Source organism: Oncorhynchus masou, chromosome 18, assembly GCF_036934945.1.
Source record: "Oncorhynchus masou masou isolate Uvic2021 chromosome 18, UVic_Omas_1.1, whole genome shotgun sequence".
Classification (NCBI taxonomy): Eukaryota; Metazoa; Chordata; class Actinopteri; order Salmoniformes; family Salmonidae; genus Oncorhynchus; species Oncorhynchus masou.
The window spans coordinates 59708025-59721915 of NC_088229.1; the positions used below are offsets into that span (position 1 = coordinate 59708025).

Below are 13891 nucleotides of genomic sequence, written 5' to 3' on the forward strand. Positions count from 1 at the left end.
AATGTCATCACTGACAACTTTATCATTTTTGCTAATTAGAAACTTTGCAACTTCTTGCTACTTTGCAACTACTTAACATGTTAGCTAACCCCAAACCCAACTAGTCACTCAATGGGAGAGCCGTACCCCTGGCGGACAGGATGAGTTAAGATTTAATATCAGAGTTATTCCGTACCATGGGTGTGATGTGCATACCCACACCCTACCCCACCAAATAAATTCCTGGGCATGTAGTGTCAGTTCCTTGAGACTCTTCCCGAGGCTACAAAGGAACTGACATCTGGACTAGCATGGTCCCTAGCTCATAGAACCGTGGTTACGTGAGTAATCTTTCTATTTTGCTTAAGGGACTATGCTAGTCACTCAATGGGATGACTACGAGAGTAAGTCGGTTCCTCTAGGGCATAGCCTAGAGCAACACATCACCATAGGTGTTCGAGGCAGTACCTGGCTCAACCGCAGGTTACTGTTTGGAGGGAAGGGTAGCACCAAGCACAGCTGAACTCATACCATGCGGGTCAGCCACATTCACCCGATAAAACCTTGCAAAGGTACTGGGCGACGCCTAGCTGGCAGCTGCACATATGTCAGAGAGGGGGACTCCCTTAAGCAGTGTCCAGGAGGTGGCAACTCCCCTGGTGGAATGTGCTACCACAGAGGATGGCACTGGGTGGCCAGCTTGGCTATATGCTTGCAGGATAGTGTCTGCAATTCAAGTACCAACTGTTTTCAGAGAGGCTTACCCTGTACTCTCGAAAGCACACAAACAGATGATCAGATGATGAGTCCACTCCACGTACGCGTTTAGGGATCTCACAGGACACGGAGCGCGTACATCAAAATCATGAGCCCCAGGGGATATGGAGGTGGACAAGGCTGTTTCTCTGTTCACGTGAAAGCAGGATTAGGCCGCAGAGTAACGATCGCCTTACCTGGGCCTAGACGATAACACTCATCACTAACCGATAAAGCATGGAGCCTGCCAACCCTCTTGGTTGAGGCGATTTCCACCAGAAACGCAGTCTTAAAAGAGAGATGTTCAAGTCTATAACATCTAACAGTTCAAAGGGAGGTCTGGATATTACTCCAAGAACCAGATCCAAATCCCATTTGTGAACCGATGGAGCTCTTGCTGGGTGTAATCGACAGACTCCCTTAAGAAACCTTGGCATGAGCGGATGGCTGCCAAGTGGACTATCCTGCTCTTCATCATGACTTGCTGAAATGGCTGCAGCGTATACAGTACCTTAAGTGTGGATGCTGCCCTGCCAGCATTGAACAAAGACCTCTATTATTGGAGCACAGTTTTTTTTTATGTTCCAAGATTCTGGACCAACACCCGGCTCCCCACACCACTGGCAGAACACACACCACGTTGTGTCATTGGTTAATGTGGTGGACAGGGCCCTGGCCCTCTGTAAGATGTTAACAACAAGAGGGCTCAAGATCTAAATCAGACCTATTTCGCTGTTCAGTGGCTAGGCCCACTGCTTCAGGCGGCAGGGATTTGGATGCCACAATGTGTCCTTCGCCTGTGACAATAGGTCCGACCTCCGAGGTAGTTCCCATGCTGTCCCCGCTAGGAGTGACAGTATTGACCTTAATCAGTGGTGTCTCAGCCATCTGTGGGCAATCAGAAGGACCTTGTTTCCCGATTCTGTTCAGAGTCGTTGGAATCATTGGGATTGGGGGGAAGGTGTATAGTTTCTTCCTCGGCCACTCGTGGACCAGGGCATCTAGGCCACATGGCCCAGGGGGGTTTAAATATTGAGAAACAGGGGGGACACTGTGTGTACCTCTGAGCCAAACAGATCCACCTCCGCTTCCCTAAAGAATAACAACATGCGACTCACTATTCAGGGATGTAGTCGCCACTCCCCATCCGGAGGGGAGGAGAACCATCCGTCTTTTACACTGAAGAACATTCACGTTCTGGTCTTGGACAAAAGGATTGAGGTGATCTACAATTTTCTGGACTCGGTCTTTGGTGAGATGAGCCCTCCATTTGAGACGAGTCGATCCGCATGCCCACAAATATCACAGTTTGTGTGTGGACCAGGTAGCTTTTTTGCATGTTCAACCGGAGGCCTAGCTCTGAGATGTGCTTCACGAGAGCTGTCTTGTATGCATGCTGCTGCCTGTTCTCATGACTGAGTTTAGATTAGCCAATCGTCTAGGTCATTTAGTACTGAAATAGCTTGTGATGTTAAGGGTGCTAGAGCGGCATCCATGCATTTTGTGAATGTTCTTGGTGCCAGGAAGAGGCTGAAAGGTAACACTTGGTACTCACGCTATACCGTTGAATGCAAAGCGCGGAACTTCCTGTGAGCCGGGTGGATCGATATTTGGAAGTAGGCATCTTTTAGGTCAACAGTGGTGGACCACTGGCCTGGGCTGATAGCCTGTAGGATGCAGGACGAAGATGGCACTTTGAAGGGGAGGGTTTTCAAGCACCGGTTGAGAGGCCTCAAGTCCAGGATGGGGCAAAAGCCACCATCCCTCTTGAGGACTAGGAACTTAGAACCCACTGTGCTTAGAATCCACTCCTCAGAACCCACTGTGCTGTTCTGATGGTTTGAGTTGTCTGATTGCCTCCCTGATGGAGAAGAATGCAATCTCTAGTTGGAAGAGCTTCTCTTTTCAGGGGGTCGGCTGTTGTAGTTGACCAAACCCCTCTGAAAGGTGGTGGCCGGCATCGGAACTGGAGTTTTTAGCCCTGTAGTACTGTACCCAGAGGGACTCCACAAGCTCCTCCCACAAGCTCAAGCCATTGCCACACCCATCAGGATGACTGAGGGGGCCCTTCGGAGCAGAGGGACAGTGCTTGTTATGTCACTGCCTGTGCTGGTGGGGGCGCCACTGCTGACCCGGAGTCTATTGATGTGGGTGATATCGGCATGGCTGGTTTGGTGGAGGACCCAAGCGGCCTTTTGAGGCAGGGGAAAGCTGAGGTCTAGACTGCAATTGTCTCTGCCCAGCATTACCCTACCCAGAGGGACCCATGCAAGACTGCAGGGTCTCTCTGTCCTTCTGCAGCTTAGCCGTTTGGTCCAAAATGGCATCCACATTAGGACCAAAATTTGGCCTGGGGAGATGGGGAGCTCCATAAGATTTTTTTCACAGAGGCTGACATTTTTGTCTGTGAGAGCCAAAGCTGTCTGCGTGATAAGATGACTGTAAACAGGGCTTTGTCATTAGCACGTGACATCATAGCCAATCGTGCTTCATATACTGTAGGCGTGGGCCGAGAGTAGCACTGAAGGGGGAATCCACAGCCTGAATTGTATGCTCTAAGCCTAGGTACATCCATACAGGTGGAATGGGCATGGTATTGATGTGAGAAGCCAGACTCAACTGACACAGTAACAGACTATGTGTGAGGAGAGGTCCTGAGAACAGAGTGGTCAGGCACGCGGCTCTGAATCTCACTCCGGCAACAGCTGCGGAGTCTCCCCTAGCCTGGGTGGGAGCTGCATGAACTTCATCTCCCCTAAATATCTAGCCTAACCAATGAATTTATTCTCCCTCTCCGTCCATTGTGTTGAATGTGCACCTCCCCCTCCCTTGCCCTACTCTCCTATTCACCCTCCCTGTCCTCATCGGTCTCACATCCTAACCATTTAACTCATTTACTTGGACTACTTTTCCCTACTGTCGGCCCCATTTTGACACTCCATATGACACTATCTCAAACGATGTCCTACTCAAACTGTTTCCATGGCTCCCATAATTTTTCTGAAAATCCTCTTATGAATATCACCCTTTATTGAATTCCATTTTAATCTAAAGGCTGTGTACGAACTCCAGTTTGTTTGACTTTTAAAACTCGGACCATTTCAGATCTGTAACTTCAGCTCTCTCTCTATTTTCCCACCTAGTGCAGTCCATGTGGACAGTCCACCCACTATCCCCACACTTACCACCAGCTATGCCCACGGCACCTCCTCCAAGTCTCTACTCTACAGTACGGTTGGTGGGAGCCTCCAGGCTTCAGCTGAACGCTTTCCAGACCGGGAGGCTGTAGTGTTCCTACAGGACGGGGTCAGGAAGACCTTCTCACAGCTCCAGCAGGATGTGAGTGGTGTCTACTTCCTATTTTCTACTAATCCTATGCCAAACAGATTAGGGGTACACAAGGGCTCTTTCTGTAGTGTGTGAAAGACTTCAAATCCTTGATTCCTCAACTCCTTGCCACTATCTCAAAGCTCATTGAAGGAGGAGATCCAAGGCGAGAGAGTTAAGGAATCAAGGATTTTGAGGCTTGCACACTTTTCAGACCGAGCCAAGACACGTGTCTTCTCGCCCCCTTCAAAAGGAATTGTAACATCTAATTAAAACAGCATGTTCTACACCCATTTAAGGGAAACCCTATGGAGGCAGATATATAAAAAAGCAAAGTGTGTCATTGTTTGCAATATGAATACAGTAACACATAATGGTCTATGTACTCTCATCCATACCTACACATGCAGTCAGAGCTGGCCCTAGCCTTTTGGGTGCCCTACGTGACATTTTGTTAGACTTGCTGTCATTCTCATTTATATTTGTTGTCACTTATTAAGCATCCTAAGTATTTCATATTTTTTGGTCCACTTAAAGGATTGCTGTATATCATGAGTTATTTTTATTGCCTTTGTTGTTTTTTTACCCCATTAATTTTATATCCTGAGATTTTAGAGTAGTCCTAAAATATTTTTTATCAAAGGGGGCATAGAATTTTCAATATTAGTCAGGTATATCAGGAGATCATCTGTGTTGCAGGAATTTAATTCCTCTGTTTTAATTCCCAATTAAAATTAAACACTGTCAATTCATAAGAATTTGTAAGATCCTTATTTTATAGAGATCGACAGAGCCCGGTCTTAAAGTCAAATAGCAGCCTTTATTCACGAGAGTACTGACCACGATACAGTTTACCACAGGTTTATAAACTGAAAATGACATCATTAGTTTCAGCACCAACCCATGCCATCTCCGTTCCAGTACAAAGGCTGTATCTCAAGCCTTCTCACCTCGTCTCCCTACCAATTTAATATAAATTATGGCTGAGCCAAGGTTTTCCGGTGTAGATAAGCATTCTAGCCAGTCTGAAGATTTAGTTCATTCATTTCTACCCAGGAACAGACCGTCATTGTTCTAATCCTTGATTCATTGACAAACATTATATTCAGTACTAAGATTAAGAACGAAAATTCATACATATACAGTAACATAATAGTATTCTGATTAGTACATATACAGTAACATAATAGTATTCTGATTAGTCAGTCCTGATTGAAATGTATACATAATTAGTCATCATTGATAAAAAAATTCCCTTAACAATCTGCAAATAAGTTTAGTTTATATTAATGTTTACCATGATACCTGTTACGTTTGGGTCCTGTCTAATTCTTTCTGTAAGCGGTTCAGTTGACAGTGCAAACAGGAGGGGGGAGAGGGGACATCCTTGTCTTGTGCCCTGCCCCTTTTCGAAAGGAATTGAATCAGGTAATGTATTATTTGGTAAATTATTGCTTTAGGACATTTTATATAATGTTTGTATAACATTTATTATTTCAGCTGGAAAGTTTTGAATAGAAAGGCAATCCAAGATTGTCAAAAGCCTTTTCGGCATCAACAGCCATTATTGACAAATCTCTATTTAAAAAAAAAAACTTTTGCCAAGTAGGTAATTATCATTCTCTTAAGGCATCCCAAATTATATTGGTGATCGGCAACGATCCGATATCATTATATCATGAATGTTTGAATCTATTGTTGAGTACATTCAATTCTTGAATAGCTTTTGTTACTTTGAGAAAAAAATTAATAATCTTTTGTAGTTAGGAATGGTAATCTTCAGGTGTCCTAGTAAATATTTGGAGGCTCCCTAAATGTGCCTTTTTATTACGTCTGTCAATCTTATCTAAAGTAGAATTTAGGTCACCTGCTAAAATAATAGTTCCTGTCTGGATTTGATCTAATATAGCTAGAATTTATCTAAAAACACCAGATGTGCCCCTGGTGGGATATACAATAAAAGCAATGTATATTTTTCCCCATGCAAGGTACTGTACAATTCAAAATGAGAAAATATGCTGAGATATAAGGGAAAATAGTGTATTCTTATTTATCATGATGCTTACAGTTTTGTTGTTGCTACAGTAGGTAGCAGAATAGGCCTCTCCAACCCAATTCCTATTTAAATATTACATTTCTCCTTTATTTAAGTGTAACTCTTGCAAGAACCACATCTGCTGACAATTTCTAAGTGTTTGAGAATCATATAAAAAAAACATTATGGAGCCCGTGCACATTCCATGTGATAAATTGGATTTTGTTGGCCAAGCTTATCACCAACCCCTATCCTTGCCCCATCCTTGCATCTTTCCCTTATCGTCTTATCTTCTCAGGCAAATTTACACTCCTCTTTACATCTACTTACTCATCCATTCTCCTTCATTCACACACAACATATACCCTATGCCTCCAAAGATCCGTGGGTGATGATGTAGTGCACACACAATTACTTTTTCTCTTATGTACCGAATAATTATGGACTTTTCAACTCTACTGTTGCGATAAATAGCAAATGTGCCTACTCTGGTCTTTTTTTCCATCCCTATTTTAAACAGTTCACCCAAATGACAAAAGAATACAAACATTTTGTATTCATCTTAAAAGCAGTCTATGGACAAGCAGACTGCAATCTATGATTTGGCTATGCACTGCCATCAACCGTTAATATTTCCTGTGGAGAGCTTTTGTGTAGTGGTAACATGTCGTATACAACATTTCACCTGAGAACAGGTGATCTCTGCTTTCAACCTTCCAACTGTTTCTAGCATTTACCTGTCTCCTTAACTAATTTAATTACTGTCTGAATAAAGTGTCAAACCACCTAAAAAATAATATTAGCATACTTTAAATGCCATTCCCCCAAAATTTCAAAGTAACAATGTCGTCCAATTTTTAGGGTTCATTTGATGTTCAATTCACCTGACCTGTGGTTTTTATTTTGAAATGTTCCACCCTGGTCATAGGCCTGAGCCATGTCAAAATGCATAGAAATGCAAGAAATGAGCTTTTTAAACAGTAAAATAAATATCCCCTCCAGGGGTTGTGCCAGGGGGGAATGAAATTCACATAGGAAATCTCACTCCAAGCTTTCTTCAAAAGCTGGCAGCCCTAATGTATTGTTTTCTCTTTATTCAACCCACCTGCCACACACCATCCCTACATACACACAATATTTAAACCCGACTGCCACGCTGCAGGTTATGAGTCAACCTGCGGATCACTAATCCGCGGGCCTACGAAAGGGCGGCCGCCAGTTGCCCATCACTGTGGTACAGAATCACACAGTTTCACGGATACTGTACATTATCAGTGGGCCCTCGGCTCAGTCTGGGTTCAAACTTTATTCATAACATTTTTTTTATTTTTTTTTATTTATTTCACCTTTATTTAACCAGGTAGGCTAGTTGAGAACAAGTTCTCATTTACAACTGCGACCTGGCCAAGATAAAGCATAGCAGTGTGAACAGACAACACAGAGTTACACATGGAGTAAACAATTAACAAGTCAATAACACAGTAGAAAAAAAAGGGGAGTCTATATACAATGTGTGCAAAAGGCATGAGGAGGTAGGCGAATAATTACAATATTGCAGATTAACACTGGATTGATAAATGATCATGTACAGGTAGAGATATTGGTGTGCAAAAGAGCAGAAAAGTAAATAAATAAAAACAGTATGGGGATGAGGTAGGTGAAAATGGGTGGGCTATTTACCAATAGATTATGTACATCTGCAGCGATCGGTTAGCTGTTCAGATAGCTGATGTTTGAAGTTGGTGAGGGAGATAAAGGTCTCCAACTTCAGCGATTTTTGCAATTCGTTCCAGTCACAGGCAGCAGAGTACTGGAACGAAAGGCGGCCGAATGAGGTGTTGGCTTTAGGGATGATCAGTGAGATACACCTGCTGGAGCGCGTGCTACGGATGGGTGTTGCCATCGTGACCAGTGAACTAAGGCGGAGCTTTACCTAGCATGGCCTTGTAGATGACCTGGAGCCAGTGGGTCTTGCGACGAATATGTAGCGAGGGCCAGCCGACTAGAGCATACAAGTCGCAGTGGTGGGTAGTATAAGGTGCTTTAGTGACAAAACGGATGGCACTGTGATAAACTGCATCCAGTTTGCTGAGAAGAGTGTTGGAAGCAATTTTGTAGATGACATCGCCGAAGTCGAGGATCGGTAGGATAGTCAGTTTTACTAGGGTAAGCTTGGCAGCGTGAGTGAAGGAGGCTTTGTTACGGAATAGAAAGCCGACTCTTGATTTGATTTTCGATTGGAGATGTTTGATATGGGTCTGGAAGGAGAGTTTGCAGTCTAGCCAGACACCTATTTACTTATAGGTGTCCACATATTCAAGGTCGGAACCATCCAGTGTGGTGATGCTAGTCGGGCATGCGGGTGCAGGCAGCGATCGGTTGAAAAGCATGCATTTGGTTTTACTAGCGTTTAAGAGCAGTTGGAGGCCACGGAGGCCACGGAAGGAGTGTTGTATGGCATTGAAGCTCGTTTGGAGGTTAGATAGCACAGTGTCCAATGACGGGCCGAAAGTATATAGAATGGTGTCGTCTGCGTAGAGGTGGATCAGGGAATCGCCCGCAGCAAGAGCAACATCATTGATATATACAGAGAAAAGAATCGGCCCGAGAATTGAACCCTGTGGCACCCCCATAGAGACTGCCAGAGGACCGGACAGCATGCCCTCCGATTTGACACACTGAACTCTGTCTGTAATTGGTGAACCAGGCAAGGCAGTCATCCGAAAAACCGAGGCTACTGAGTCTGCCGATAAGAATATGGTGATTGACAGAGTCGAAAGCCTTGGCAAGGTCGATGAAGACGGCTGCACAGTACTGTCTTTTATCGATGGCGGTTATGATGTCGTTTAGTACCTTGAGTGTGGCTGAGGTGCACCCGTGACCGGCTCGGAAACCAGATTGCATAGCGGAGAAGGTACGGTGGGATTCGAGATGGTCAGTGACCTGTTTGTTGACTTGGCTTTCGAAGACCTTAGATAGGCAAGGCAGAATGGATATAGGTCTGTAACAGTTTGGGTCCAGGGTGTCTCCCCTTTGGCTTTCGAAGACCTTAGATAGGCAATGGATATAGGTCTGTAACAGTTTGGGTCCAATGTCTCCCCTTTGAAGGGGGATGACTCAGCTTTCAATCCTTGGGGATCTCAGAAAAGAGAGGTTGAACAGGCTGGTAATAGGGGTTGCGACAATGGCGGCGGATAGTTTCAGAAATAGAGGGTCCAGATTGTCAAGCCCAGCTGATTTATATGGGTCCAGGTTTTACAGCTCTTTCAGAACATCTGCTATCTGGATTTGGGTAAAGGAGAACCTGGAGAGGCTTGGGCGAGGAGCTGCGGGGGGGCCGGAGCTGTTGGTCAAGGTTGGAGTAGCCAGGCGGAAGGCATGGCCAGCCGTTGAGAAATGCTTGTTGAAGTTTTCAATAATCATGGATTTGTCGGTGGTGACCGTGCTCCCTAGCCTCAGTGCAGTGGGCAGCTGGGAGGAGGTGCTCTTTATCTCCATGGACTTCAGTGTCCCAGAACTTTTTGGAGTTGGAGCTACAGGATGCAAACTTCTGCCTGAAGAAGCTGGCCTTAGCTTTCCTGACTGACTGCGTGTATTGGTTCCTGACTTCCCTGAACAGTTGCATATCGCGGGGACTGTTCGATGCTATTGCAGTCCGCCACAGTACAGGCAGGCATTTGATACTGGCAGTTAAACAGGTCAAAGATGGGAACATCGGTACTTATTTGCAACAGATAATTGTAGTGAAAAACTATTTATTTAAATATGGTACTTAAACATACTGTCACACCAGGATCTTTCACCTGTCTTTGTGATTGTCTCCACCCCCCCCAGGTGTCGCCCACCCCCCAGGTGTCGCCCACCCCCCAGGTGTCTCCTGTGTATTTATACCTTTGTTCTGTTTGTCTGTTGCCAGTTTGTCAAGTCAACCAGCGTTTTTGTTATCAGCTCCTGCTTTTCCCAGTCTCCCTTTTTCTCGCCCTCCTAGTTTTGACCCTTGCCTGTTCCTGACCCTGAGCTAGCCTGCCGACCTGTACCTCTGCCTACCTTGAGCCTGCCTGTCATCTGGTACCGTTGCCCCACCTCTGGTTTACAGAACCCTGCCTGCCTTGACCTGTCTTATTGCCTGCCCCTGCTGCATTCTTAAACCATTGTTAATTTGACATGTCTTCATCTGGGTCTTATCTTCATACCTGATACATACATGGTTAACTCCCGTTTCCATTCCACAAAGGGAATGCATCTCCCCGCACCTACGATCATGTTTAGTACATATCAATCCATATCAACAGTTTATCAAATACATGGAAATAATGAATCAAATCATTTTCCATTACACAAGGGGTTGCACAAAAGGGAACATCAGGTTGATTGGACGTCAATACATCAGCTGTCTCTCCCCTCTCGTTCAGTTGGAAACAGCATTGCACGAGTTCGCAAATGCAGCGCTGACATCACACACAGAGCCAAAACAAATACGAGGAGGAGATTCAGCCCAAAACAAATTTAGAGAAGGGGTTGATTTGATGAGAATTCATCACTGTTTACTATCGACTGTTGCACATGATGCTCTTTTGTTCTGTAGATTTAAAAAAGGAATCTGTTACTTCATTGACATAAACTCAACAAAAAAAGAAACGTCCCCTTTTCAGAACCCTGTCTTTCAAAGATAATTTGTAAAAATCCAAATAACTAAATGATCTTCATTGTAAAGCGTTTAAACACTGTTTCCCATGCTTGTTAATCAACATGCACCTGTGGAACAGTCGTTAAAACACTAACCGCTTACAGACGGTAGGCAATTAAGGTCACAGTTATGAAAACCTAGGACACTAAGAGGCCTTTCTACTGACTCTGGAAAAACACCAAAAGAAAGATTCCCAGGGTCCCTGCTCATCTGCATGAACGTGCCTTAGGCATGCTGCAAGGTGGCATGATGACTGCAGATGTGGCCAGGGCAATAAATTGCAATGTCCGTACTGTGAGACGCCTAAGACAGCGCTACAGGTAGAAAGGACGGACAGCTGACGGTCCTCGCAGTGGCAGACCACATGTAACAACACCTGCACAGGATCAGTACATCTGAAGATCACACCTGTGGGACAGGTACAGGATGGCAACAACCACTGCCCGAGTTACACAAGGAACGCACAATCACTCCATCAGTGCTCAGACTGTCCGCAATAGGCTGAGAGAGGCTGGACTGAGGGCTTGTAGGCAGGTCCTCACCAGACATCACCGGTAACAATGTCACCTATGGGCACAAACCCACTGTTGCTGGACCAGACAGGACTGGCAAAAAGTGCTCTTCACTGATGAGTTTAGTCTCACCACGGGTGATGGTCGGATTCGCGGTTATCGTCGAAGGAATGAGAGTTATACCGAGGCCTGTACTCTGGAGCGGGATTGATTTGGAGGTGGATGGTCCGTTAAGGTCTGGGGCAGTGCGTCACCGCATCATCGGACTGAGCTTGTCATTGCAGGCAATCTCCACGTTGTTCGTTACAGGGAAGACATCCTCCTCCCTCATGTGGTAACCTTCCTGCAGGCTCATCCTGACGTGACCCTCCAGCATGACAATGCCACCAGCCGTACTGCTCGTTCTTTGCATAATTTCCTGCAAGACAGGAATGCCAGTGTTCTGCCATGGCCAGCGAAGAGCCCGAATCTCAATCCCATTGAGCATGTCTGGGGCCTGTTGGATCGGAGGGTGAGGGCTAGGGCCATTCCCCCCAGAAATGTCCGGGAACTTGCAGGGGCCTTGGTGGAAGAGTGGGGTAACATTTCCCAGCAAGAATGGGCAAATCTGGTGCAGTCCATGAGGAGGAGATCCACTGCAGTACTTAGTATCTGGTGTGGCCACCAGCTGCATTGACTGTTACTTTTGATTTTGACCCCCCCTTTGTTCAGGGACACATTATTCCATTTCTGTTAGTCACATGTCTGTGGAACTTGTTCAGTTTATGTATCAGTTGTTGAATGTTATGTTCACAAAAATATTTACACGTTATGTTTGCTGAAAATAAACACAGTTGACAGTGAGAGGATGTTTTTTTTGCTGAGTTTGGGTTATCTTAAGCAGTTGTGGCTATTTAACAAGACCCCAATGGTTGGAAGAATGCAGTGAGCTGGGTTGGAGGCAAAGTCTAACCTGGTGTGATCTCCAGGTTATGAAAGCATTAAACTAAGTTCAAATGTGACCAATGACACCAAACGTATTAACAGTATTTGTCCTGGGACTACGGTAACCAGGCAGTTACTGGTATCTGATTAGAAAGTGATTTCTACGGCACTTACCTGCTGTGGATACAGCTACCCATGATATTTCACGGTGCATAGTGTGTGTAGAGTTCAGATAGCCAAACCTTGACTTTTGAAGTTAAACATTCATTAGGCGATAAAGAATTGTCACGTGTTTGGGTAACAACCAGCTGTGTCGCTCACTCAGTTTGGTTTAGATTCTATTGATAGTCATAGTAATCAATAATGTATTTCTGCAGTTTTTTTATGCGGTTCTGATTAATTCAATGTTGAAATGTGCACTACAAAATATCCCTTTAGATATGTTTTACCATATCTCTTGTTACTGTTTTACTCAACTGTCTCTCTCAATTCCCCTGTCTCTTTCAGCAATGCTGCTGTGAATCGCTTTCTAGCGTCCAGCTATGCATTGATTACCATTACCTCTTTGTGCTGATGGTGCTCCATTATGGCTCAGGTGGACCAGGCTGCTGCAGGCCTCCTGGCACTGGGACTGAAGAGGGGGGACCGACTGGGCATGTGGGGACCCAACACATATGAGTGGGTCCTGTTCCAGTTTGCGTCAGCCAAGGCTGGCATCATACTGGTGAGCGCTGACACTGGTGGCATGGAGGAGGAATCTTAACAGGGGAAAGAGGTTTTTCAACCTCAATTGTGAAGTCAAGTACATTAAAGTGGATGTTTTCAGTGGTTATGCTTTGTCTTCTGACAGGTGTCTGTGAACCCAGCCTATCAGGTGCAGGAGTTGGAGTTTGCTTTGAGGAAGGTGGGTCACTTGAGTTGCCACGTCATGTTTTGTTCCATGAAAGTTGCACTGGGTGTGGCACTATTAAGTACGGTGCAGAGATTATTGCTAATTAAACAGTTTATTATGAGGATAAAGGCAATGATGTTGATGATGTTCATTGGTGGTAATAAGTGTGTTCATTGGTGGTAATGATGTAGTTTCCTGCTTTGGTCCAGGTTGGATGCAATGCCATTGTGTGCCCGACCCAGTTTAAGACCCAGAAGTACTGTGACATGCTCAGGCAGATCTGTCCAGAGATGGACACTGCTATCCCAGGATCGGTCAAGAGTGCCAGGTATGACCACCCTGTTTTCATATACAATCACAACTCTTCTTTTGACGAAATAACACAATTTCAGTTACACTGAATGACGATCAAATTACAATGGGTTGTGTTCTGGTGGGTGCAAAGCACTGAATATTGCAGAAAGAAAAAAATTCTACAGCTCAGACGATTCTCTGATCTATTCTACATGACTGAGAAGCATGGCTGTCTGTTCTACATGTTTTTCTATCGGAATGTTTTGTTACATTTAGTGCTGAGCGACTAGAGCTTTTTGAGGTCGGTTCAGTTTGAAAAATAATTATGTTTTTCGGAGGAAAAAAACAACATTAAATGCAATACACATTTTGTGGGTTGAATGCTGTAAGAACGCAGAGTAAAACAATTAAGGAAAGTCCCATGATGGAGGTGACTTGCCATAACTGCTTTTCACTTATTAACCATCATTTATTCACATTACTAA

The 13891-nt window shown here is 44.8% G+C and overlaps 1 protein-coding gene across 1 annotated transcript in view; it reads left to right on the forward strand.

Annotated features, from left to right (window-relative positions):
* Positions 1 to 13891, forward strand: part of acsf2 (acyl-CoA synthetase family member 2) — a 38996-nt gene that overhangs the window by 6960 nt on the left and 18145 nt on the right. Inside the window, exons 2-5 of the mRNA XM_064923992.1 lie at positions 3879 to 4074; positions 12816 to 12944; positions 13071 to 13124; positions 13322 to 13440. Coding sequence (XP_064780064.1) covers positions 3879 to 4074; positions 12816 to 12944; positions 13071 to 13124; positions 13322 to 13440 — 498 coding nt within the window. The remainder of the gene's footprint in view (positions 1 to 3878; positions 4075 to 12815; positions 12945 to 13070; positions 13125 to 13321; positions 13441 to 13891) is intronic.